Source organism: Triticum aestivum, chromosome 4A (assembly GCF_018294505.1).
Source record: "Triticum aestivum cultivar Chinese Spring chromosome 4A, IWGSC CS RefSeq v2.1, whole genome shotgun sequence".
In the NCBI taxonomy this organism is placed as follows: Eukaryota; Viridiplantae; Streptophyta; class Magnoliopsida; order Poales; family Poaceae; genus Triticum; species Triticum aestivum.
The window spans coordinates 36,764,648-36,791,917 of NC_057803.1; the positions used below are offsets into that span (position 1 = coordinate 36,764,648).

Genomic DNA, 27,270 nt, shown 5'->3' on the forward strand with positions numbered 1-27,270 from the left:
GACCTAGGACTCCTTCATCATTTCTTAGGCATTACTGTTGTTCGAGATTCCTCCAGCCTTTTTCTCTCCCAACGCCAGTATATTCTTGATCTACTTAATCATGATGGTACAAAGCTGCTGAGTGAACCGGCAGTGTACAAACAGGTGTGCATTCCTCGGGCTCCGATAGATAGAGAGGGCAAGATGGGTTTGCTGGCCAACCTCGACGAACAAGATTATCCGCCGTCAGACACTTGCCATGGACTACCAGCCACATGAAAAATTTGCATCATGGTGGTGCCTTGGATCTCCATATCGGCTTGTTGCAAGCAAAACGTATATTGGCCATGAACAACATCTTGTAGGCACTACTGACGGAGAACTCCTATTCCTTTGTGAGCTTCCACAGGGCACGATCCCCGCGATCCAGGCCGAAGGCTTGTGGCCTGGGTAATATCCCAAGCTGTCAAGTATTGTGCAAGAGCTAGCACCGAGATGCCACCTAAGATGTCCCTTATCCAGGAGTGATTATGCAAAGCCTCCCGAGCAGATTGGCTAGAGTCTTTGAGAAAAGAAAACAGGGTCGATGCCATTGCAGCCAGGGAGCGGCCATCCGGAAGCCAATTATATGCCCAGAACCTCGTAGATACACCATCTCCTAGCGATATCACCGAGGCGGTGTTGAACATCGCAGAGACTGCCTTCTCAGTATTATCTGGCAATGAATGTCACGGCCTAAGGAATTCATCCCATTTCATCCATGGCCATCTACATCTCAGAGCCCATCCAAACCACCTCGAGTTGAGAACCTCAAGACCACCACACTCATTGGGGATGCAAACTTGCGCCCAAGGTAGCAAGCAATGCCCCCCACTAATTGTCTCCTCTCCCTTCCAGATAAAACCACAATATCTTCTGTTGATAATTCCGATAGACCACACCGGTAGGGGAAGCAATGCCATGAAGTGGATCGACAGTGCCATGAGCGCAGAGTTGACGAGTGTCAGCCGTCCCGTCGCTGGTAGTAATTTTGGTTTCCAGCCTTTCATCTTGTTAGAGTACTTGTCCACTAAAGGCATAACATCTTGATGCCTCAAACGGAAGACAGAGAGGGGCAAACCCAGATACTTAATCGGGAAGCCTTGCTGCTGACATTGAAAGTGATCCACCACGAAGGAGGCGACAACCTCATCACCACGAATGCAAGTAGTTGAGCTCTTCTGCAAATTGATGCAAAGACCAGAGGCTTGGCCGAAGAGCTGGAGGATGGAAGAAATTGCCTGCAGGTCATTGATGTGTGGCTTGAAGGAGAGGACAACATCATCAGCGAAGATGGAGGCCCTTGGGATGTAGCTGCCTGTCCCAATATCTGATAGCACCCCCTTATGAACTGCCCAACGAAGCATTCCCCGAAGCGCGTCCATGGGCAGAATAAACAGGGCCGGGGATAGAGGATCACCCTGCCCTTCTGGAGTTACTCGTTTGACTCATTAAACTCGTTAATAAGAAGGGATAAGTACCAATATTATTAACGACTGTTGTCATTTGTATATCGTTGGTTGCCATGATTTGTGGAGAAAAATATGTGGCCATTATTATTTTTATATAAATTATCACCTACATAATACATATACTTTGTTGTTCATTTTTATAATGAGTTAAATGAGCCAACTCACAAGTTAAACGAGTCAAGCCAAGTTTAAATCTGAGCTCATTATGTTAATGAGCCGAGCCAAGCTATCTGTAAGCTTAACGAGCTCTAGCAAGTCAAACCGAGTTGGCTCGACTCAGCTCAAATTCTAGCCCTAGTCCACTACTTCCATTTTCGCCGGACGTTATTTACTTCATATCCAGCAGTCGAAAAAGATGACATAGAGCTCTTGGAGGAGATCCTCATAGCAAAACCATAATCGAGCAGTACCTGGTCACGGCTTGAATCCGAGCCCCTCTTCTTGCCGTAGGTACTCATGGCTCATTGCTCTAAGCAACCTAATTCCCCTTTGCAGGCGTAGGCATCACCCGCTGATCAGCGTGTGAAATAGATTGCTAAGCAGGTCGAGGGATTGGTACGCTCCTGAGCAGCTCATGGCATGGCTTGCTGGCACTGATCATCAGGTTGTGCCACTGTATGCTCGGACGGCAGCCTGCCATTGAAGCGACTACTAATCAACTAGTTGATGTAGCGACACCGCCTATCACGGCAGAAACTCGCAGCAAGAGCATTGATCATAGTGCGACGAAGCTCGCAGCCAAGCACAAATAGGGCCATAATGATAAGACCATAGAGATCTACAACAATACAGGGATGATCTAAAATAACACTTAGATGCTTGATCCAATAGAATTTCCCAAAGAGGATCAATGGAAGCCCTCACTGGCTTGGAGTACGCCAAAATATTTGCCCGATGTAATGTAGCGTGATTATGCGTATCTCTACGTGCGTGGAAAACCATTTTTTTCTTGACGAAAACATCAAAACCAAGGTAAAAATTAGAGGTTACAAAATTTTAGCATGAAGAAAATGGCTAAATCTAACGGTACGGGTCTTGTGGTGTACTACGAGTCACATTTCCTTACTAAACCGGGTTTTATCGTTATGCATTTTGAGGAGTTGCATCTCCTCTATAACTTTAATAAGATCGATGCATCTCTTCTGTGATACTTCACATTGTGAGTACTTTAAAACTCAATCGACTTTTCTCTAGAAGGTTGTAAACGATAAACGACAACTTTTTTGTTTTTCTCTCAGGAATCCGATCGATCAAATAGAAAAGAGGGAGATGGTTGGTTTCTTAGACCCACAACGAATTGGGCGTACAATAATTGATAGCGATGGGGTTGGTACCTTCAACTATGTCGTGAAGGCGTTCTTTCACCTACAATGGGCAAAAAATCATTCTACTTCCATACTACGAGAATTAAGTTCATGATACAACCAAATATAAGTTGATTGTATTTCATTAACATAGCTTGTAAGTTCACGGTTTTCTTCTTTGTAGGGACCATTTGATTTTGATTGCCACCGCGGGAAAGACTTGAGAGGCACATGGGGCAAACCTCTGGATCATGTGTTCGATATTGCAGTAAGATACCAAAATCAGCTTTTCAGAATTTACATCCCAAAGTTAAAAAAAATCTTCATCCTACGATATTCATGTGTTCAAGTTGCTAAAAACACACATTTTTCGATGTATATGTGCCAAAAGAAATAAAAAAACTATTATATCTTAGGGATTAAGTTGTTCTTAGACATTATGGTATGACTATATATTTATGCAAAATTTTAGTGTCCTCAAGTAGCCACAAGGGGGCAGTCTTTATGGCTTTTATGTTTGCAAACACATGAATACACTATGCAAATCTCATGCAACATATAATTCAGACTATCTATCCAATGTAAGTTTATATCTTCACTATTTCACAACTCTTTTACACTTCACGATACAACTTGAACTTACAAAACATGCGTCTCTTTGCATTGATGGACGACGCACCACTTCCAAAACTGACTTGGCCAATTTTAGGGGAAAATTTGTCCTCTTCTGCACACATCGCACATGTCATTAACAAGAGAGTTTTCAGCTCACCAACTCAGTATGTTCTACATTGTTGTTGGATATTGTCTTTTGTTGCTAGTGTTTGGTGCTAAAAATGCATGCATGCCTTTGAGTTATGTACTTGACATGTGGTGTTTTTGGTAGATTACATTTGTGCATGCACATTTCACTTATGCATGCACATGTGTGAAATCTAGCTAGCATGCATTGTTCCAAGTCTACTCATGGTCACTACAATGATGAAACGTGTGTATTATGAGAATTATGTGGCCAAATGCATATTTAATGAAATTGTTTTTTGCAGGTCTAGTTCAAATTGTGTATTTTATCTTGATGTGCAGAATTACATCACATACGGTTATGTACTTCACAAAGGCTTATTTTGAGTGAACGCAGTGTGGCATGTTTAATTTTAGAATACAAATCTCAAAGATGACACGTGGTAATCACTGTTCGCTCCCATGCACCTCTCTAAGCGAACTACAAGTTGATGACACTAAATGGTTCGCTAAGGATGACAATTTGAGCAAACACATCACCGATGGTAAATTCTATTTTTAGAGCATGATAATTTTCACAAGTTCCTTTTGACGTAGCATGCCAATTCTCTTCTACCGGCATGGCAAATCCTAAACAAGTTGGATTTTTTTGGACTGACAATTCTCCATGTTGCGGCGTAGCAACTCCCCCAAAACGCATGACAATTACTCTACTGCAGCATGGCAAATTCTTGACAATCTTTCTGTTAGCATGTCAAAATTTTCTATACAACATGGCAAATCTTTATACAATAACATTGTAAACATATCTGTTTTAGCATGGCAATTCTCGAGTGCTCTTTAGGAGTGGTTTTTTGATGGAACACTCTCAGGTCGCAACGTTCAGCCGGGTGACCTCCATGAGGGGACGTTAGCGCAATATTGGGGTCCTATTTTTTCACCCTTGTTTGTTTCAGTTTTTTTGATCTATTATACAAATTTGTTTAACCAATCAAAGAAAAGAAAAGGAAAAAATGCCAGTGAGAAAATGGTTGAAAATATTAATCACCATAAGCTATATCCCTAAATTTGGCTTAGGGCGTATATACAATATACAATGTTTAGCATGAGTGGGGCGTTTTGGAGCTCGACCTCCATAGAAGCCGAAATTTTTGAATTTTTTTTCAAACTTATCAGTTTAAAAAAAACTGAAAAAATTATACAAGTAAACAAGAATGTGATGTGTATTTGTGTAAAATTTCAGGATGAAATATCTTGAAATGCGATATGTGCAAAAAAAATCATCGACTTTGAGGATGAATAGTGCATCTACTAAGAAGCCTCAGATTTCTTTTTCTTTTTTCTGTGTAGCACTAATTTTAACACATTTCGTCCTGAAAATTTACACACTTGTGCATTATGTCTCTAAGTTTGTGTGTATATTTTCTCAATTTTTTCTAAAATGTGCAAATTTGAATTTTTGACCATTTCAAATTCGGCCTCTATGGAGGCCCAGCTCCATCGAGCATTTTCCGTTTAGCACACACTTTATTTGATACTGTATCTACGACGTCTAATAGCAGGAACACGAGAAATATGCCGTGCGATTTATTTATACATATACATGATCATGACACTGACAGTATTTGCGTATACGAACATACGCCGTCGCCGCAGCGTGGCCTGGAGACCTCGGCGGGCGCTCTAGCCGGACAGAAAGTCCTGCCTCTTAACGCTCTTCAGGTTCGGGCCGGACATCCGGTGCGCCATTATGGCCCCGGCGCTGACCGGCCCGGCCTGCCACACCGTGTTCTGCTGCGTGGAGTTCCCCGGCAGCGCCACGGTGACGTAGATCGTGTACGCGCCGGCCGCGTACTCGGCGGTGGGCGGCACCGGCACGGCGAACGAGAGGGTGGTGTTGTCCAGGGCGGGGGACGTGGTCTTCAGGATGGTGGTGAGCACGGACACGGCGCCGCCGCCTCCCGGCGAGGCGACGAAGACGTTGCTGCCGGCCATGCCGGCGCCGCCGGGGTTGATGCCCCAGGCGACCCAGCCGGTGGCGTCGGACTGCGCGCGGAACGCGAGCTCGGCGGTGCCGTTGGCCGCGTGGTACGTCCAGTACAGGCTGGCCCCGAGCACGGGCAGGGTGTTGCACCGCGCGAACGACCGGCCCGCCGGGAACGTCGCGTTCCCGCAGCCCTGCTGCTGCTGGGCCGGCGCGCCCCCGGCGGCGGCGAGCAGCAGCAGCACGGTGGTGGCCACGAGTGCGAGGAGGAGCCGCGCCATGGAGCCTTGCTCGTGCCGCGTCGTTGCTTCGTTTCGGGTCTCCTCCGAGCTGGAGGTGCAAGTGCGAGTGGTGTCTGGTGTGGCTGGAGGTGAGGGAGGCTATTTATAATACGGCCGGCGACGTGAAAGATGGGATGCCGGAGGTACGTGCAGTGCAGGGCACGGGTGGATGAAAACCTAGAGAGTTGACGACGGGTTATCACCCCTCGGCAGCATCGCAGGCATAACTTCCTCCGCCGTGCCGGTCGTACTCTGTATATCCCCTGTGCTAAGCATCCATTTTGACTATGCGCCGCGAGATTTTCTACCGTGCGTGGCGTACGCCGAACCTGAAGAAATTTCACACGTTCTCAGCCGTGGCCGGTGTGCTGCGCACGCAGCCGCAGACGCAGCAGCGTGTCCAAAAATCTGGGGAGCGACCGACGGTTGCAGGCCTCGTGACGTCCGTCCGTGCACGCCGTAGCAGCCCATTCGCCCCGCTGCTGCCACCACCGTCGTTATTTTCTCCATGACGACAAGGCTTCGTTCATCCACAGAAGATACATGCTGCAGCGTGCCCGTCGTTACGGGCAGCTGATCGTTACACCTACAATTCATCAGTCGCAGATGGCGGCTCAATCAAGCTGCCGCAGGCGCCGGTGTGTACTATCGTCTAGTAGAAAACAGACTGCATTGTTGACGGTGCAAACCTGCTACAAACACAAAGAAAGTTAACAACCATCAAGTAGTTCACTGACCTCCCACATCCCACATCCCACATGTGAAACACCAAGCAGACCGTGCAACGGTTGCACTTGGAACAGATAAAACCATCAAGCCAAAATTTTCCACGACATCTTATCTTCCGGGTCAACAAAATCTATCCTTGACATACCCATCAACAAAGCAAGCCCGCGCATGCCACGAAACGCGGCGACAACAAACCGCCCGGCTGACAAAAGCAAACGATCTAGATTTTCGACATTATCCAAAAGCAAAATTTACATAACGCTAGGAGCTAGCTAGGTTTCCTGAGCATATCCCACTCTCTCCCTCCTAATGATGCTGTCTAGTGCTTCTTGGGCTTGACGACCAAGGCCTGGCAGCATGAGGCGAAAGCATCTGACGCGTCGAGGATTGGGGGGAGAGTGAAAGGGGGGAGGACGCCCCCGCCACCGTTGTGCGCAAAGTTCAGGGCATTGCCACCGAGGGTGTGCGCCATCGCGGTCTGCTGCTTGTTGAGCCCCTCCATGATGCATGAGAATGCTGCGAAGGTGGCGCAATTCTGAAGCAGTGCTTGTGGTGTACCTGGATTCAGACAAACAAGCTTGTAAGAAAACCATGCCACCAAAGCCTCAACAATTTAACAAAATGATAGTGGTTCATATTAATAATCATAGCCAATTAAAGGTAGCAGCCTGGGGTAGCAAATGCAGATATGATGTTGACTAAACAAAATCATGCTTGAAATATCCTTCCAGTGCAAACTTCCTCTTTCGTTAGAACAACTGAAGACTGCCGCCTAGAGTTCCGTAAGACACTTGAATACTACACTTGTTGAAATGGCATGACTGCCATGACCCAGAAGCACATGTGCAGTAAAGCAACAGAGAGATGCAGTGTGAAGAGAGTAGGTATTTGTGATGCATAAGATTGTGTTTAGCACATCACCAACTTAACTATACCACCACCACTAAATTACCCTGACAAATACATGTGCAGTCCAGTTTATTTGGACTGCAAGATCTGAAGTCCTTGACAAAAAAAATCAAGTGCTTGCTCAGTTAAATGGAGTCTTTGCATTCTTGCCCACTGGCTGCAGGACTCCCATTAACAAGCAGTGAGTATCTTTTACTGTTAAAATTGTAGATGGTTCTTCTTTTTATCATGCAAAGAACAAGGCTCCAGATTTCAGTGAATTTCTTACAAGTGGTATTGGGCTTCTTGTAAATTAATTTACTTAAAATTCTACAATGATAACAAGTAATTCAGTCCTGTATTTCCAGGCAAGCTTCAGGGTACGTTCTTACTCGGATTCTCTAAATAAGTATGATAACAATATACATCATGAACTGGACGCACAGCTAAAAAATAAACTTTATCACCCAATGGACAAACTACACAGTTGGATAACAAACTACTAACCTAATTATAACATGTTCAAAATGTTCATTATAAAGGGCCATCCCAGAACCATAGGAGCTTAGCAGTTCATATTGACAGAAATGACACTTTTAGAGAATCTAAAGAACAACAACTTTTTTAGGTATTCCAGCAACAAGAATAACAACACAGGCTAACTTGATCACTGAATATTGAAGACAGAGCCAAAAATTGCTTGCAACTACTAACAATCTTTTTCACAGTGTTATGCAATACCACAGAATATCGCATCACAACTTCCTCATATTATACTAAACAATGTCAAGCATAATTAGTAAGTAAGCTGTGAAAAATGTTATTAGTTTAGTTCAATGTGAATGTACCTGGAAAACTCAAAGCAAGACCTGTGCAACACCCAGCAATGCCAGAGTTGATGACTGCAAAAGGAACATGTTAGTTCATACTATGTAGCCAAGTCCCAAGGTGTTAACAAAAAGCTGATCACTGAACAGATACACATACTATCATCTTTCCCACGCAGCTTCCTCAACAAGCACAAAACCAAACTCTGGACGCCAGAAAGAACTGCAAAACTCTAATCCAAGAAATTTGTATCATTAGCAAGTCGTCTGGAAAATGATAGCGCAATTTCCTTGTTAGGAACACGCAGCAAACATGAACACTAACTTTGGCAGAAGACCCTGCATTGCCGAGTGAGCCCTTCAAGCCCTTCTTAGATAGCAAACCTTGTCCTGAAAAAAGAATAGGATATGCAATATAAGAATTTTATGTGAGGAAGTTAAACGGGTGTCACAGGTGCTGTTAGTGACAGCATGTGGACCAGTAGTGCTTCCTTTATGCTAACACAATAAGTATCTAGATATTTGCCGAGAAAATAAGGATCTAAATCAAGATTAAATGATTACAAACAATGGGAGATGAGATTATACTTGAATAAAAGGAATTGTATCAAATGTGCACAATCATATACTCTTAGATTCTAGCAAGAACTGGGTGCAAAACCTAAGGCGGCGGAATTTCCTATAATCAAGTTCCTAATAAGAACTGAACACCGATAACAGAAATTCCTGACAGCACCCACGACAGAATCAAAGAAAGCATCACCGCAAAGCAGAGTAATCTGGAAAAGGATAAGAGGGAGAGGGGGGTGATTACCATATCCAAAGATAGATCCGACGAAGGCGCCGCCGGCGAAGTCCCCGGCGGACCGGAGGACGCATACGGCTGGTCCGGCAGCTAGAGGCGGCAGGGACAGGGACGAGCCCCCCTCGGCGGGATTGGTGCCCACGTCGCCGTCCGACTCGTTCTCGCTCCTCGCCGCCATGTCCGTCCTCTCTGCGAGTTTCGTTATCGTTTCCTGTTTCGTTTGCCCAGGCCCAGGGTTGGAGTATAGGACGGGACTCCAGCCTCTGGTAAGCGGGTCCCGCTGCCAGTTCCTCCAAGGTTTTTTTTTTAAAATACCTCCAAGGTTGTTGGGTAGGCCGGCCGGCCGGCTTTGCAAGCCCAATCGAACAGCCATATTAAACAAGCCCAATCGTAGCCCAGGACAGAGAGATCGCCCACTTGCACAAATCGTCCGTTGCAGAGGTGCCCTCTAAAAAACAGTTCTTCCGACTTTTTTTTTACGGGAGTTCTTCCGACTTGATTTCTAGGGTAAATTGTGGAACTCTCTTTCTTTTTTCTTTTTTTTGAAAAAACTCTCTTTCAATATTTTGTACTTGAACTTTGAAACTTTTTTGCCACATCCGCATACACAAATCGTTTAATACATTTAATCATGCACGTTCAACAACAACAAACAAAAATTCACCCATAGGGAGGAATAGGGATATCTGAACTCCGCAAACGCAAAAGACGAGCACCGTGAAATGCTTCAAAACAAAATGTCCCATGTTGTGTCATTGACGATGCATATACCATCTACAGTTCCTGCAAATTACCGCGACCTTGTTAAGTTTGCCCCAATGGCAATTTGTACCGAACTTGCAACGCTTCGCCACAAAACATTAGGCGTCACCTCAACTGCTCAGGAACCCAACACAGGGTTCTTCCTATTATTATTGCTATATATATCTCTGTGCGCAATCGGCCCAAGCAGTTGTTGGCAGATGAAGGCAGTACTCATTACATTAAGTATGCTGATAGCTCACACAATTACTCCCTCCGTTCCGAATTACTTGTCTTAGATTTGTCTAGATACGGAGGTATCTAGCACTAAAATGAGTCTAGATACATCCGTATCTAGACAAATCCAAGACAAGTAATTTGGAACGGAGGGAGTAGCTTCTATCAGTTGATGAAGACCAACCACTGATTGCATGTCTACTGCAACACATCTTGGGGCATATAATCACAGATGTCACCAACTTCCTACGGTCAGAGGGGAGCTTAATGGGAGTTCAGCTGCAGGCGCCTCCAGTGTCACCTGAGAGATAGAGATAATGAGCCAGATCAAGGAAAGATGGAGCAGCAAGTATTGACCACTGCTGTTGCAATAGACTAATATGTTTTTATACGTCCGTGACATACTTGCAGTGGTGTCAACATCTTGTAAAACATGCCGAGACAACAAGCTTACTGTTACTAGCAACACATGCAGTTGCTTGGATTAATTAATCGAACATCATAGTACCAGAGAAGTCATGGAGGATTTGAAACATTTTTAGTGAAAAATCTGTAGTACGCTAAGATAGTATTTGCAGAAGTGGGAGTGTCAAAAATCCATACCTCCTTAAAAACTGCACTATGGGAAGCATCCTTGAAGCCCTGAATTCAGAACACAGAATATACAATTATGATCAGTAATCAGAAACAAGCGAGAAGGGTGGGTTTATCTGCTCACCAATTTTCTGAAGAGCTTTAACGATGCAGTATTCGAATCACTAATTTTTGCTCTGAAAGTGTGAATTCCGTATTTCTCTACTGCAAACGACATCATCATTAAGGTCACTTCTTGACCTAGTCCCTTTCCACGGCTGCAACATGAAGCAATGGAAGTATGGAACCATGAGTAACATAACTAAACACCATCTGTCTATTACAATCCCATTTCAAAAACAATCTGCTAAACTCTATATTATGGATAAGTACTGCATCAAGTACTAATGGCAGAGGTAAAGCAATTGCGAATTATGTTGTGTTCGTTAACAATTTAATTACTTTATAACAAACACTGAGATCATGTCAAGGGCTTTCAGGATCATCAGCGTTTGGGCAATACAGAGGTTAAAGATTCGCGACACTAAGTTTATATTATCTCTCTGTTGCAGGTAAACAAAACAGACTGAGAGAAAACATAATTCTAGCGAATTATTAAATAGTACCATATTGATGAAATTTTCCTACGAGTGCAGTTGGTGAAGAAGTATCAGTGTATCACACTACTGATAATTCAAAGGATAATAAGTTGAGTGGTTGCAATTGTTACCAGTTTAAGCTAAAGCAAATACTTAGGACATACAGAATTCAATGTGATACACAAATTGGACTACCAAAGTCTACTGGCTGTCAGAATGGACAGAATATGCATGTAATTTCCCATGAATAAAAAGTAATGAAATATAAAACATATATCTAAGGTGATGAGAAGAGGTACTAAACCAATACTAAAAAGATGGTACCTCTTTTGTTCAGCTATCATAATCTCTATCTCTGCAAGTTCCAAATCATCAGGGTCATTCATATAGATGTTGACATCGCCAATCATAGCTGCAACGGATTAGGAAGAGCATTAGCACTAGCAGGACCTGGCAAGCTGCTGAATATGAAATCAACGCAAATTTAATTAATCAGTCATACATGGATGCTTTCAATAGGGCGTCACTGGATTGTTTGGAGGAGGAGACCTTGTTTGCGCTAAACCAATCTATTGCCAGGAGATTCTTGTACGTTGGTCGGAATTCTGACGTTATGAACATATACTAGTAATGAAGGCTGAAGGACAGGTAAGTGAGCTACAAAAGCTATAGGAAGAGAACAGTCCTGTATTAACTGTTGTACGCATACAAACAATGATCTGGAGTTAGATCACTAGATCAACATCAGGATCCTAAAACACTATAGTAGAGCTGTGAATTCAAATTTTAACTTGAAGACTACATTTGCATCCTATAAATACTGGTAGTGAAACTTCTGTAAATTCATTTGAGTTGCTTTCTGTGTCAACTAGAGATAAAAGGTTTATATATAACTAACTGCCATCAATTACACAGTTTGATGATCATGTATTGTTTTCTACCTGTCAAATGTGTATTATCTTTCATCTCTATGTTCTAGTAACTCTGGCATATAATTGAAGGCTGAACCGGCATTCCTCCTCCCCTTATCCATGTTCCAACTGGAAGATCTGGGTGCTCTCCAACCCGCTTGACAGCTGAGGCCTCCTCATCCCAATACCGTTGCATAACTCTAACACGCTACTGTTGGCCCATTAGATTGCTTGAACACTAAATTTCATTTTCCCAAACCGTTCCTCTTTTGAGGAAACTTATTCCGTAATGGCCTACACATTCCATCTCACTTCACCACAGAGAAGAACTAAAGGTACAGAAATGGCATGGTTTTGTGCTGGTATTCTGAACATTCGAGCCTCAGTCAATCTACGCTTACACCAGAAGTCACAACATCCTTCTCGAAACATGTATGCAAAATTACAACCAGAATCATACCAGATCCATGTAACCTCTGATTCCCGATTCATGATCATGGACTAAAAGCAACGTGCATCAGAGAGTAGCAAACCTTCGGTGTGTGGGTTCCCGACCACGAACTCTCCCTCGATCAACTCCTTATCCAGCACTATGAAAGTATGCTCTGCAAACAAACAAGCATCTCGCCGAATCAGTCACAGCATGCCAGCCCACCACCAAATCGAGGCAAACTAGAGGGAGGAGATCAGGGGAAGCGGCGAGGGGGGCAGGAGCCGAACTGAGAGGGTCGAGGGTCCAGGAGCGGTGGACCTCGAACTCCTGGGCGAGGGAGAGCGGCTCCGACGCGGTGGCCTCCAGTAGCGCCGGGTCTTGCATCCACTCGTGGTACCGCGGCACGTGCTCCCGCAGGTACGGCACCAGCACCGCGCGCTCCCCCACCGCGTACCAGCTTCCCTTCCGACCCCTCCCGTCGTCCTCCCCGCCCACGGCCGCCGCCGCCGCCTCCATTGCAGCCGCAGGGTTTCAACTTCGCCCCACGGTTTTCTCAGAATTTGTTTTTGCCCCACGGTCCACGGAACAGCGGGCCACCGTGTCAAACAACTACTTTGCCCTGAGCCCCTGAGTACGCCACCAGGCAAGGAAAACGTACTCTACTCTGTAAACATGCAGAAACAATTACAAGGAGAAATTCGGAACTGAAGCAGTGGAAACTTCATGGCGTCACGCAGATCAGATGGGTCTCTGATTCGTTAGCATGCATAGGGACTGAATGACTAAACACGCGTATTGACAATTGGACATGGGGAAGGGGTGATCGAGAAAACCCGGATGAGTCGGGAGGTATAAATATAGCCATGGCTAGTCTATTTGTAACCAGAAAAGGAGAAACGTACATACATATAGCGAACAGCAGCAAAAGTGCAGAGCAACGTGACTCGTGCTAGTGCAAAATGAACTGGGATGCTGGAGGGAACTGATACCGGGAAGCCTTTTCATTTGGGACGTTCTCCAGAGCTATAGTGAGCTGCTAATGATGTGAACATCCACAAGAAGGATCCGAATCTTTATGGATAAATCCTTCTTCTTAGTGGACATGACAAATTTCAATTTGTTAAGGTCATATAGTTCAGCAGGTAGAGCAGTGTCTTCGGATTAGGTTGGTCATGTGGTCAAGAAATACTCCCTTGTTTTAGTTTGGCAGAACTTTGAAAAATCTTCGTTTGGATTATACAAATTCAGAGTGCCCTACACGAGAGAGTGGAGCATATCTAGCAAAGGCTTAGGTGGAAACCCCTACATTATATAGTTATTATTGGTTCTATGTGTTCTCTTCAAAATAAACTATACTTTTTTTTCTACTTCTCATCAAAATATATATGAATTTAGACGATTCACTTTGTTTTCTACAACCTATTTGGCATTGTCAACCATAGCTGCAACAGATTGGGCAGAGCATTAGCACTAGCACAAGCACGGCCTGACAAGCTGTTAAATATGAGATCAAAAGTAAGCTTAAACATTTCATCTCATCTGACCGGCCACAGAGAAGCATTAAAGGTACAAACATGACATGTTTTTGTGTCGATATTCTAAACATTCGAGTTTCAGTCAATCTATGGTTACACCAGAAGCCAACATATTTCATATGGATGTTGGCATTGCCAACCATAGTTGTAACGGATTAGGCAGAGCGTTTGCATAAGCACAAGCAGAACCTCTCAAAACAGGCTTGCGTCCCGCTATATTAATATAGCAACCATATGGAACAACTGTTGGGGCGAACATCACATCAAATCCAAAAAAATAAAAAAGAAGAAAAGAGAAACAAATGCCAACGACGACAGCTCGATGACACGAGGGTAACCCGCCACCGCTACGCCCTCCGGAATCGTCCCACCACATACCAAGCACTCTGCAACGCCGCGTACCAAGCAACACCTTCAGGATCGAATGCAACTACGACGACACTGTTGCCCGGACAAGTCCTAAGGTTTCCCCTAGCACGCGGCGGGAAGAGGGAACTAGGAACACCCGACGCCCTTCGAGAAGGGATGGCGGCACACGTAGGCGTCACCACGGCGAAGTCAGACGAGCCGACAGGGATTTCTCCCAACCCCAGAACACCACTACCCAACCGCTCCGAAGCCTTCCATCCAGTTTGCCACCCACTAGTATGCGCCACCACCGTCTTGACGCCACCCACGTTGTCTCACTATGGTCACCATGGTGAGGCCTAGAGGACAGGAAATGGAGGCGCAAGGAAACGGGGGCGGCAGCATCGAGGCTGCGCAGGAGGGAACAACCTCCACCATTGTCGTGCGAGAGACCAGTGCCTCCAGCGCCGTCGCAGTAGCTGACCGGACGCAGCAACAGGGGCACACTAGGCCTCCCGAGCCCGCCCGAGCCCTGATTTGGCCCACAAAGCCTCCACCGCAACACTGCAGCAAGCCGGCGCTGGCGCCGCCACCACCTAGGTTCCCGATGCCCTGCCTCCACCTCTAGCGAGTTCCGCCGCCGACAAAGAAGCCGGTGGCCGGCCCTGGCCCAGATCTAGGCCAGGCGGGCGCAACCACCCCGCGCGGCCGCGCCTCCACAAAGCTCCGCCGCCAATAGCCACGCAACCAACCACCCACGCCGGTGCCGAGTCACCCCGCCGTCGCACCAGACCTTTGCCGCCTGGATGCACTGCCTGGAACCGCTCCTCCCCATGCAAGAGCCGCATCGGGAGGGGAAAAGCAGCGGGCCGCCGGCGCCGGCGTCACCCAGGCCGAGCCCAGCGACGCACGTGCGGTGACGGTGTTGGAAGAGTAGGTGGGGGAGGCTCTAGGAGAGGAAGACGGGGGCGCAGCCGGTCGCCCGCGGGGGGCGACGCGGTCTCAAGAGGGGAGGAGGGAGCTTTTGCTGTCTTCAAGGAGGCAGGTCTCCTCCAATGTGCAAGCTTCGAACAAGTAGAACCTGGCAAGCTGCCAAATATGAAATCAAAGGTAAGCCTGAACATTTCATCCATCTGACCACAAAGAATCACTCCCTCCGTCTCATAATATAAGAACGTTTTTTACACTAGTGTAGTGTCAAAAACATTTTTATATCATGGGGCGAAGGGAGTAATAAATGTAAAAAATGACATGGTTTTGTGTTGGTATTATACAATTGGAGTTTCACTCAATCTTCACTTACGACAACAGAAACCAACCTATTTCATATAGATGTTGAACCAACCATAGTTGCAATGGAAGAGGCGGAGCATTAGTACCACCATAGGAACGACCTGACAAGCTACTGAATGTGGAATCAAAGGTAAGAACATTTCATCTCATCTGACTGTAGATAAGAATTGAAGGTACAAAAGTGACAAGGTTTTGTGTTGGTATTCTAAACATTCGAGTTCAAGGCAATCTACGCTTAGGCAGAAACCCCTGCATGATATAGTGATACGTCTCCAACGTATCTATAATTTTTTTATTGTTTCATGCTATTATATTATCTGTTTTTGATGTTTAGTGGGCTTTAATATGCTCTTTTATACAGTATTATTTTTGGGACTAACCTATTAACCGGAGGTCCAGTGCCAGTTTCAGTTTTTTTGCCTATTTTAGTGTTTCGCAGAAAAGGAATATCATACGGAATCCAAACAGAATGAAACCTTCGCGAGGATCTTTCTTGGAACAAACGCAAACTAGGAGACTTGGAGTGGAAGTCTGGAAGTCCGCGAGGCGGCCACGAGATAGGAGGGCGCGCCCCCCACCCTCATGGGCCCCGTAGAGGTCCACCGATGTACTTCTTTCGCCTATATATACTCTTATACCCTAAAAACATCAGGGGTGTAAGGGCATATTTATCCCTAAGGTGTTTTGGTGATTGATGACAATGCTTTTGCGGACTAATCGTGTGCTTTGAGCATTTCAGAGATTCATCCTTTGGCACGAGATGATTCTTTCCCCTCGGAGTTTTTATTCAAGACTGTGTAGCTCTTTCGTTTCTGGTTTGGTGGACTTGTCTCGTAGGAGTCACCGTACTATCAAGAGGGGGTCCGCTTTGGTAAGGCTAGGGTGGAATCAACACGTACACTTCCTTTTCGCACCCTCTGAGCCTTCCCACGTCGATGGAGGTCTCTTTCCCTGCTTCATGAGCTTGTTTTGGTCCGACCGGTAGTACCGCGGTGCCCAGCGGTAGTACCGCTTGTGGGTCCTCAGCCGCAGTACTGTTGTGGTACCGGGCTCCTACCGTGTCGACTAGAGGGGGTCGCCTCTTGTGTCGGATTGTGCGGCACTAAGCAGCGATAGTAGAAGCGGTAGTACCGCTCGAGAGCGGTAGTACCGCCCTACCACCGCGGCAGTACCGCACTGGGTCTGTTTCCTGCTCATACACCAGCCCTCCGAGACTGCACGACAATACCGCGAGGGGGAGCGGTAGTACCGCTGCCCCTGCGGTAGTACCGCCCTCTGCGGGGCTGTTTTAGGGGGCAACGGTTGGATTGTTCCCCCCTCTATAAAAGGGGGTCTTCTTCTTCAACGTTGACTTACCTCTTCCCCCAAAAGCTCCATTAATGCTCCAAGTTTCATTTTCGCCCGATCTCTCTCCCTAGCCAATCAAACTTGTTGATTTGCTCGGGATTGGTTGAGAAGGCCCCGATCTACACTTCCACCAAGAGAAATTTGATTCCCCCACTAATCCCTAGCGGATCTTGTTACTCTTGGGTGTTTGAGCACCCTAGATGGTTGAAGTCACCACGGAGCCATATTCCATTGTGGTGAAGCTTCGTGGTGTTGTTGGGAGCCTTCGATTAAGTTGTGGAGATTGCCCCAACCTTGTTTGTAAAGGTCCGGTCGCCGCCTCCAAGGGCACCAATAGTGGAATCACGACATCTCGCATTGTGCGAGGGTGTGAGGAGAATACGGTGGCCCTAGTGGCTTCTTGGGGAGCATTGTGTCTCCACACCGCTCCAACGGAGACGTACTTTCCCTCAAAAGGAAGGAACTTCGGTAACACAGCCTCGTCTTCATCGGCTCCACTCTTGGTTATCTCGTACCTTCACTTGAGCAAGCTTATTTGTATTATTTACATTGCTTGCTTGTGTGCTTGTTGTTGTTGCATCATATAGGTTGCTCACCTAGTTGCACATCTAGACAACCTACTTTGATGCAAAGTTTAATTTGGCAAAGAAAAGCTAAAAATTGTTAGTTGCCTATTCACCCCCCCTATAGTCAACTATATCGATCCTTTCAATTGGTATCAGAGCCTCGTCTCTTTTTAAGGACTTTGCCGTCCGAAGAGTATGGTTGACGTCGTAGATGATGTGGAGGAGCACTCCGGTGCAAATCCGGTCTCGTCTACGGGAGATGGGGGAACCTCGGTCTCTCATGAGGAATTCAATGTGGCCTTGGAGACATTGAAAACCTCCATGACGACTGAGGTTGAAAGCATGTTTACTAAATTCATTGAAGGGCTTAAACTATCCACCGCACCGTTGAAAGTGGGTGATCCCACTAACAAGGTGACGGATGCTAACTCCGACAAGGGGGATGCTACTAGTGAAAAAGCTCCTTCTTTTAGTGGTAAGAATGGCACCGACATCTTTGCCCATGTGGAACCGCCACTTGTCTATGGTGGACCGATTCCCTCTACTCATTTGAATCATGTCGGTCCTCCCCCTAAGATTGTGAAAAATGAGGACTTTGATTCTTGGGTTTATCACTTTAAGTGTCATTTAAATCATGTGAATACTAATCTTTGGAGAATCATTGAAGAAGGTTTCTATCCGCATGATCCAAGCAACTTCACCCCTAGAGAAGCCGTGGATAATCAATTCAATGAGAATGCTCTCTTCATCATCCAAGATGCAATTCAATCCAAAGATCTCCCTCATCTTCGGCCTTTCGCCTTGGCCAAAGATGCATGGCTTTGTGTTGTCTCCCTCTATCGGGGAAGCACAAGCATTCAACGCTCCAACTATGAAGTGGTGCAAGATGAAGCCGATGAGTTTGCAATGAAAGAAGATGAAGAACCTCGTGAGCTTTATCAAAGAGTAACCAAACTCGCGGTCTCACTCCGAGATCATGGGAGCAAGGACAAGGATGAAAATTGGATCAAGCGCAAATTCCTCAAGGCAATGATGCCCTACCACAAGGCCATGTCCTCCGTCATTCGTCAAAGGCTGGACTTCCACACTTTGTCCTCAAGTGAAGTGTTGGATGAGTTTGCGGCCATGAGCATCTTGGACAAGACCGTCGACAATGCCGTGCTACGGTCTCAAAGAGCAAAGACTCCCAACCTTGCATTAAAGGCCAAGGTTAGTGCGAAAGAAGAGGACGAAGAAGAAGAAGAGGAGGGCAACCCGGAAGATACAAAGTATGCCTATCATGAACACATGGCTCTTGCTTCAAGGCAATTTTGGAGCAAGAAAAACTCAAGGCCCAACATCTACAAGAACAACTCAAGTGGCACAAAGGGCAAGCAACGTGTGAGGACTTGCTATAGTTGTGGCAATGTGAGCCATTTTGTTGCGGAGTGCCGTATGAGAAGAGGGAAGACAATGGTGGCAAGCTCATCCGAAAGGACAAAGCCAAGTCATTCCCAAACAAGAGCAACTTCACCAAGAAGTCTCCTCCCAAAGCGTCGGTGGTACAAGAAGAGTACAATGAGGATGATGAGGATGAGTTGGTTGCCATGGCCTTCATTGCCATTGCGACAACTCCACGAGTGTCACTCTTCGACTCACCCAATGAGAGCATCACCGCCAAGTGCCTCATGGCTAAAGCCACCAACAAGGTAACCCCCAACATCAAAACTACCAACATTAATAATCCTTCTTTGAGAGATTGCATTGATGAACATGATGGAGGAGAATGAGTTTGAGTCCTTTATTTGCAAACTCAAGGGTAAATCCAAGAAGCACTTCGTTGATCTCTTGGAACAACTTGGTGAAGCCAATGACATGATCGAAACTCATGAAGATACCATCTCTAAGATGGAGGGGCATAGTCGTGACTATGCCGATGAGATTTCGGATCTTTCCAATGCTCTTGAGAAAGAGCGTGGTCTTCATTTGGCTCTTGAGGAGTCACACAACGATGATCACACTAAGTTAAAGAAAGATCTTGATCATGTTATTGTTGTTTCTCATGTGCTAAACTCCGAGAAGGCTAAGCTTGGGGTTGATCTTGCTAGACTCAAAGAGGAGTTTAACCTAATTGACAAGGCTCACAAGGTCTTGAAGGGTACTCATGCTAGCCTCAAAGAGTCTCATGATCAACTTCAAGTAAAGCTAACCAAGGAGAAAGCCACATTTCCTCATATGGTGTTAATTGATAATGCAAATGCTACTAACCCATGTTGTGAGCATGTGCATCTTGTTGAGGAGATGCCAAGTTGAAGGAGCGACTTGAGAAAGGCCTTGTTTCTTGCATACAAGGTGAGAAGAATCTCAACGACCTCTTGAGCAATCAAAAGGGGTTTGTGGCCAAGGAAGGGATTGGGTACGCACCCGAGTCCAAGAACAAGAAGAAGAGTGACAAGGCCAAACGACCTCCCCCTCTCAAGCAAACCTTTGTGAAGGAGGGAGAGTGTGCTCCTAAGGAGAAGAAGAAGAACACCAAGAAGAGTGGTGATGCCAAGAAGGGCAACACTTCTCTTCCCAACCAAGCCAGCAACTTTAACCCTTCTTATGTGTTGTGTGATACGTCTCCAACGTATCTATAATTTTTTATTGCTCCATGCTATATTATCTACTATTTTGGACTATATTGGGCTTTATTTTCCACTTTTATATTATTTTTGGGACTAACCTATTAACTGAAGGTCCAACCCAGAATTGCTGTGGTTTCGAAGAAAAGGAATATCAAACGGATTCCAAACGGAATGAAACCTTCGGGAACATGATTTTCTCATCAGATAAGACCCGGGAGACTTGGACCCTCCATCAAGAAAGCCACGAGGGTGGAGGGCGCCCCCCTAGGGCGCGCCCCTGCCTCGTGGGCCCCTCGAAGCTCCACCGACGTACTTCTTCCTCTTATATATATCCACGTACCCCCAAACGATCAGAACAGGATCCAAAAACCTAATTCCACCATCGCAACTTTCTGTATCCACGAGATCCCATCTTGGGGCCTGTTTCGGAGCTCCACCGGAGGAGGCATCGATCACGGAGGGCTTCTACATCATCATCCAAGCCCCTCTGATGAAGTGTGAGTAGTTTACTTCAGACCTACAGGTCCATAGCTAGTAGCTAGATGGCTTCTTCTCTCTTTTTGGATCTCAATACAATGTTCTCCCCCTCTCTTGTGGAGATCTATTCGATGTAATCTTCTTTTTGTGGTGTGTTTGTTGAGACCGATGAATTGTGGGTTTATGATCCAGTCTATCTATGAATAATATTTGAATCTTCTCTGAATTCTTTTATGTATGATTGGTTATCTTTGCAAGTCCCTTCGAATTATCAGTTTGGTTTAGCCTACTAGATTGGTTGTTCTTGCCATGGGAGAAGTGCTTAGCTTTGGGTCCGATATTGCCATGTCCTTTCCCAGTGACAGAAGGGGCAGCAAGGCACGTATTGTATCGTTGTCATCAAGGATAACAAGATGGGGTTTTTATAATATTGCATGAAACTATCCCTTTACATCATGTCATCTTGCTTAAGGCGTTACTCTGTTTTTAACTTAATACTCTAGATGCATGCTGGACAGCGGGCGATGAGTGGAGTAATAGTAGTAGATGTAGAATCATTTCGGTCTACTTGTCTCGGACGTGATGCCTATATACATGATCATACCTAGATATTCTCATAAATATGCTTAATTCTGTCAATTGCTCAACAGTAATTTGTTCACCCACCGTAGAATACTTATGCTCTTGAGAGAAGCCACTAGTGAAACCTATGGCCCCTGGGTCTCTTTATCATCATATTAATCTCCATCACTTTATTATTGCTTTGCATTTACTTTGCTTTTACTTTTTACTTTGCATCTCTATACCAAAAATACAAAAAAAAATATTATTTATCATCTCTATCAGATCTCACTTTCGTAAGTGACCGTGAAGGGATTGACAACCTCTAAGTGTCGTGGTTCTAAGCCTGACAGTAGAGTGGGGGGTAGGTATGGAGAGGCAAGGTCCTAGCTATGGAGAAGTTGTAAACACAAAAGATGTACGAGTTCAGGCCCTTCTCGGAGGAAGTAAAAGCCCTACGTCTCGGAGCCCAGAGGCGGTCGAGTGGATTATGTGTATATGAGTTACAAGGTGCCGAACCCTTCTACCTGTGGAGGGGGGTGGCTTATATAGAGTGCGCCAGGACCCCAGCCAGCCCACGTAGGAGAGGGTTTAAGGTGAGTTAAGTCTGGGGCGTTACTGGTAACGCCCCACATAAAGTGTCTTTACTATCATAAAGTCTACTTAATTACAGGCCGTTGCAGTGCAGAGTGCCTCTTGACCTTCTTGTGGTCGAGTGAGTCTTCGTGGTCGAGTCCTTCAAGTCAGTCGAGTGAGTCCCTCGTTGGTCCACTGGAAGGTGACCTCTTCTAAGGGTGTCCTTGGGCAAGGTACTTAGATCAGGTCTGTGACCCTACCCTAGGTACATGACCCCATCATTAGCCCCCGAATGGATTGAGGCTTCGAGTGAGGAAGGAGTTGATGTTATTTCCGATTAACTTTTGCACACTGGTCGTGCGTTGTTCTGGACCAAAGAATCTCTTCGTTGATAGTGACCAACTTGTCTTCAGTCGACTCGATCCATTCTCTTCTTTCGTCGAGTGATCTTTCGGGCTTTGACGATTTCCGAGCGACGGGTCGCAGGAAATCCCGCGTCTGACAGACCGGTCTGCCGTTCGCGGATTCCGCGGGATGCGAAATTTGGGGAAGCGCGCGAAACGGAGCGGACCGCGGCGTTCAGATGGGACGGGATATAGACGCCTCGATCCCTGCGCCGCTTTCTTCGCCACGTATCCCGCCTGCATAACTGTTCTGGATATGATTAGATCGACCGGGCCCACCTGTCACCCACTCGGAAGGGACCTTATAAATGCGCCCGGCGAGGGTTTTTTGTACAGTGCCTCAGCATTCTCTTTCTCTGTTCCCTTCGTCTCCGCCCGACGCGTTCGCTCTCGCCTCTGCCCAACCTCTCCTCGCGCGTCTCGCCGGCAACCATGGCCAAGGAGAAGACGGCGGTGCTGGAACGCGCGAAGAAGGCGTCGGCGACGGAGAAGGCGAAGGGGAGATCCACCAGCCGCGGCGGGTCTTCGTCTAGGTCCCGCCTGCCGAAGGGCTGGGTCCAAGGAGACTGGATCCAGTCGACCATCACGGAGAAAGACCTCCTCGACATGGCCAACGAGGGCTTGATCCCCCATGGAGCTGCGAGGCTTCCTGGGAAGGAGTGGCAGCCCCAGCCAGAAGAGGGTGAGTGCGTGCTCTTGGCCACCCATGTTGATCGTGGATTTTCTTTGCCGCCGAGCATTTTCTTCCGTGGTTTCTTGAACTTCTTTGGAGCGCAGCTCCATCACTTTACCCCAAATTCTATCGCCTATCTTGCCGCGTTCGTGTCCATGTGTGAGGGTTTTCTGGGCTGTCGACCGCACTGGGGTTTGTTCAAGCATATATTCACGTGTCGCTCTCAGACCGTGAAGAAGGCGAGCCCAGGCGACGAAAGAACCCGAGTCGTCCAAATGTGTGGGGGCCTGGGGATCCAGGTGAGGAATAAGAGCACCTTCCCAGCCATGACTTTTCCCGAGTCAGTCAGAGGCTGGCAGTCGACCTGGTTCTACTGCCAGGATCAGTCGACGCCGGGGCAGTCGAGTGGACTCCCTCAGTTTACCATGGACCGAGTGAACAAGCCCTCCTCTCTGAAGTTGATTCCGGAGGAGAAAGCTGACGTGAAGATGTTGATGGAGCGCGTGGTACAGTTGGTTCGGGAGGGAGTGACGGGCATGGATCTCCTGGAGGTTTTCCTTAGGCGTCGTATCCAGCCCCTTCAGTTCCGGAGTCACTGCATGTGGTTGTACTGTGGGACTGAAGACGAAACTCGAGTCCATCCAGAAGCAGTCGACGATGTCACTCTGGAAAGATGGATGGCCGCCGTTACCGGAAACAAGGATAACCCACGCGGAGCCAGAAGGATTCCTCCACTCGACCACAACAGTGATCCAAACAAGGTATGCCTGCTCTGCTCTCCACTGTGTTCTTGTCATATTCATTTCTGTTTATTCTGCCAATTGGTCGATTGATCCTTGTCTTGATGTCTATCAGGCCCTCACCGAGCTGTACTCGATGCCCAATGGAGCACAGGCTCCGACTGAGGAGGGTGAGGCGAGTGGGGGTGAGAGCCAGGAGGAGGAGGAATGGGACTCGGACGTTGCTGAGGATGATGATGACGATGACGACGATGACGGTGATGAAGATGAAGCTGAAGATGAGGAAGAAGAGGAGGAGGAGGTCGTACCACCACGCTCAGAAAGGCGGTCGAAGCTTGTCCACGACCCTTCGACTGAACGTGGCAAGGGGGTTGCGACCGTTGCACAGTCGACCAAGCGCCCTCGGACCACCTCTCTGGCGCCGACTAAAAAGGCGCCGAAGCAGCCCCGGGCGGCTACGTCGAAGCCGACCAAGCTCCTGCCGAAGATGAAGGTGTCCATCCCCACCATATCAGGGTAATCATGCTGCTTAAGTCTTCTTATTTTGTGTGAACTTTGTCTCTGGTTGACGCTGAAGTTAGTGGACTGATTCTTTGGAGTTGCAGTGCTGCTACTTCTGAGACCTCAGCCCGGGCTGATGACCATGAGATGGAGGACACAGCAACCTCAAAACCAGGTACTATATTCTTAACGCCGTTTTTAGTCGACTGACTCATGATCTCTAATTCTGATTCTTCTCTGTAGCTCCACCCAATGTTGTTATCACTCTCCCTGATGATGATGAGGACGAGGAACCGCTGAAGCGCAGAAAGAGTAGGAAAGCGTCTGCCAGCAGGGTGCCCCAGGATGTGACGGCGCCTGAGACTCTGATTGCGGAGGAAGAGAATACCACTCGACACACTGTGTCCTTCGCAGATCCACTGACGAGTGCTCAGCAGCCCTCCCTCTTCACGACGCACCACGTCCCAGAGGACCAAGCTGGCGCCGCGAAGGAGGCGATACGCCAGGCAGGGATCATGATGGAGCAGTTAAGGACCATCCGGGATGCGAGCCAGGCAGCTTACGACGCTAGTTCCGCCCTTCAAAGCAATGTTCAGGCCAGTCGACCACCGCCTGTTCTGTTAAGATATGCTACCAAAAACTTTTCTTTCCAGAATTTATAGTAGTCACCCACTGGGTTTGTCGACTTAGACTCCGTGTTAGCGGGGGCACGCTGAGTGCACCCGCTGGGTGTAGTCCCCAAGGCTAAGGTCGACTGCTGGCAGTCGGCCTTAGGCTTTATAATTTCAGTCTTTCTGTCATTCGACCAAGTCGACTGGATTTCGCAAACCGGTCGACTGGTCGACTCTGTCTTCAATAGGATTAGTGGGGGCACGCTGAGTGCACCCACTGGGTGTAGTCTCCAAGGCTAAGGTCGACTGCTGGCAGTCGGCCTTAGGCTTTATAATTTCAATCTTTCTGTCATTCGACTATGTCGACTGGATTTCGCAAACCGGTGGGGGCACGCTGAGTGCACCCACTGGGTGTAGTCCCCGAGACTGTGGTCGACTGCTTGCAGTTGATTACAGTCTTAAAGAATACATCTTTTTTTTTGAGGTCGACTGGTCGACTCTATCTTCAATAGGATTAGTGGGGGCACGCTGAGTGCACCCACTGGGTGTAGTCCCCGAGACTGTGGTCGACTGCTTGCAGTCGATTACAGTCTTAAAGAATACATCTCTTTTTTTTTGAGGTCGACTGGTCGACTCTATCTTCAATAGGATTAGTGGGGGCACGCTGAGTGCACCCACTGGGTGTAGTCCCCGAGACTACGGTCGAATGCTTGTATTCGGCTGTAGTCTTAGAAACGTGTGATTTTTCCCTTTTTCACTCGGAAGTGAATTATTTTTGACATCTAGTCGATTGGTTCTTCGTAGAACTCCTGTGATCTTGTGGCTCGCTACTCTGATCTGGAAAACAAGCACACTCAACTCGAGCTGAACTTGAAGCTGGTCCAGGAGAAGCTGACGAAGGCAAAGGAGGAGACCGAAGGTATGTTTGGTGAGACCCTGACGACTGCTTTTCCCCTTGTTTGTTTCAAAATCTGATCTTGCTGTAACTTGCAGGTAAGGTAAGGGAGGCCCAACAGAAGAAAGACCTTGAACTAGCTGAAAAGATCAAGCTTGCTGACGAGAAGTTAGCTTCAGTCACCAAACTTGAACAAGACAATACCAATCTGAAAGCTACTCTTGGGATCGCCAACAAGGAGGTCAGTCGACTGAAAACTGATAAAGCTGCCCTGACCGACCAAGTCAGTAAGTTGACTGGGAAGAAAAATGATCTGGAGGCCTTCCTGAGTGGTCTTGCCAAGAAGCTGTTTCTTATGCTTGAAGGTAAACCTCTATGCTCGGCAATCATTTCCAATCGTGGTTTTTCCATTCGACCATTCCCTTGACTCAGTGATCGTCCTTGCAGAATTTTGCCAAAACTTTAAAGAAGAAACTAGCCGGCTGGAGCCAAACCTCGACCCCATCAATTCTCCGGTGAACGACGAAGTTGCCATGGATGTTTTCCGACTGGAGTCCCGTGTTGCAGCTGTCGTGGACTATCTCGCAAGGCTGAAGGTCGCCACATCTCGCATCGACTCGACGCTCTGGCCCGGGGAGACACTTCAGAATGACCTTGAGTCGCTGATGGCTCGCTTGAACACGATCCCTGGTCGAGTGCAGGAATGGAAGAAGTCCTCGGCTCGGTGCGGTGCAGATGTTGCTCTGTGTCTGGCCCGAGTCCACTGCAAAGATGCGCGAGAAGAGAAGCTGGCGGCCCTCCGGGTGGCCAACACCAAGAAACACGACTTCAGGTCCTTTATGGAAACTTTCCTTGCGGCTGCCACTCGGATCGCAGACGGAATTGATCTTGATGAGTTTGTTGCACCTTCCAGCCCTCCACAGGAGGGGTAAAAAACTTCTTCTAAGCTCAACGCTTTAAATTTGCCTCGGAATGCCGAGTGGAATTGTAACCGATAAACCTTAACGGGCTTAACGCCTGAGCACTTTCGGTTCCTTTAGATATCGATTCGAACTTGAATTTGGTGCTTGAATATGATTGCTTTTGGCTCGAAATGTCTTTTGCAGGTTCAAAGCAGGGCGCCTTTACTGCAATCGACTTATTCCTTAGTCCACTTAGGCGAGCACTGGGCTGCGGCTAAGCCTCCGAGTGGAAGTCCGGCTTACCACTCGGTAGGATTTCAATAACTTAGGCGAGTTCTTGGACTGCAGCTAAGCCCCCGAGTGAGAGGTTTGCTCTTCACTCGGTAGGATTTTTTTTAAAAACTTAGGCGAGCACAGGGCTGTAGCTAAGCCTCCGAGTGAGAGGTTTGCTCTTCACTCGGTAGGATTTTTATACAAACTTAGGCGAGCACAGGGCTGCAGCTAAGCCTCCGAGTGAGAGGTTTGCTCTTCACTCGGTAGGATTTTTATAACTTAGGCGAGTGCTTGGACTGCAGCTAAGCCTCCGAGTGAGAGGTTTGCTCTTCACTCGGTAGGATTTCGATAACTTAGGCAAGTGCTTGGACTGCAGCTAAGCCTCCGAGTGAGAGGTTTGCTCTTCACTCGGTAGGATT

General features: G+C 47.0%; 3 protein-coding genes across 3 annotated transcripts; all 3 read right to left on the reverse strand.

Annotated features, from left to right (window-relative positions):
* Window positions 1–5,218: 5,218 nt before the first annotated feature.
* Window positions 5,219–5,914, reverse strand: LOC123084967 (cytochrome b561 and DOMON domain-containing protein At5g48750-like). The gene has a single exon (XM_044506511.1). The coding sequence runs from the start codon at window positions 5,798–5,800 to the stop codon at window positions 5,219–5,221; it is 582 nt and encodes a 193-aa protein (XP_044362446.1). The 5' UTR covers window positions 5,801–5,914.
* Window positions 5,915–6,606: 692 nt separating this feature from the next.
* Window positions 6,607–9,316, reverse strand: LOC123084966 (chloroplastic import inner membrane translocase subunit TIM22-2). Its single transcript, XM_044506510.1, has 5 exons — window positions 9,059–9,316; window positions 8,570–8,634; window positions 8,405–8,477; window positions 8,266–8,319; window positions 6,607–7,087 (listed from the first exon to the last, which is right to left on the reverse strand). The coding sequence occupies exons 1-5, from the start codon at window positions 9,225–9,227 to the stop codon at window positions 6,849–6,851; spliced, it is 600 nt and encodes a 199-aa protein (XP_044362445.1). The 5' UTR covers window positions 9,228–9,316; the 3' UTR covers window positions 6,607–6,848.
* Window positions 9,317–9,760: 444 nt separating this feature from the next.
* Window positions 9,761–13,133, reverse strand: LOC123084964 (N-acetyltransferase 9-like protein). Its single transcript, XM_044506509.1, has 6 exons — window positions 12,831–13,133; window positions 12,644–12,715; window positions 11,524–11,611; window positions 10,746–10,878; window positions 10,631–10,669; window positions 9,761–10,328 (listed from the first exon to the last, which is right to left on the reverse strand). The coding sequence occupies exons 1-6, from the start codon at window positions 13,057–13,059 to the stop codon at window positions 10,263–10,265; spliced, it is 627 nt and encodes a 208-aa protein (XP_044362444.1). The 5' UTR covers window positions 13,060–13,133; the 3' UTR covers window positions 9,761–10,262.
* Between the last annotated feature and the right edge of the window lie 14,137 nt (window positions 13,134–27,270).

Bases quoted from the DNA above. Each gene is read 5' to 3' on its own strand.
- LOC123084967 (XM_044506511.1), bottom strand. From the start codon at position 5,800: ATGGCGCGGCTCCTCCTCGCACTCGTGGCCACCACCGTGCTGCTGCTG.
- LOC123084966 (XM_044506510.1), bottom strand. From the start codon at position 9,227: ATGGCGGCGAGGAGCGAGAACGAGTCGGACGGCGACGTGGGCACCAAT. The intron at 8,478-8,569 runs GTTAGTGTTCAT...TTCTTGGATTAG, and splicing joins ATGCAGGGTCTTCTGCCAAA to AGTTTTGCAGTTCTTTCTGG. The intron at 8,320-8,404 runs GTATGTGTATCT...TTCCTTTTGCAG, and splicing joins GCTGCGTGGGAAAGATGATA to TCATCAACTCTGGCATTGCT.
- LOC123084964 (XM_044506509.1), bottom strand. From the start codon at position 13,059: ATGGAGGCGGCGGCGGCGGCCGTGGGCGGGGAGGACGACGGGAGGGGT. The intron at 10,879-11,523 runs GTACCATCTTTT...TTCATGTTGCAG, and splicing joins ATGATAGCTGAACAAAAGAG to CCGTGGAAAGGGACTAGGTC. The intron at 10,670-10,745 runs GTGAGCAGATAA...TTCTGAATTCAG, and splicing joins TAAAGCTCTTCAGAAAATTG to GGCTTCAAGGATGCTTCCCA.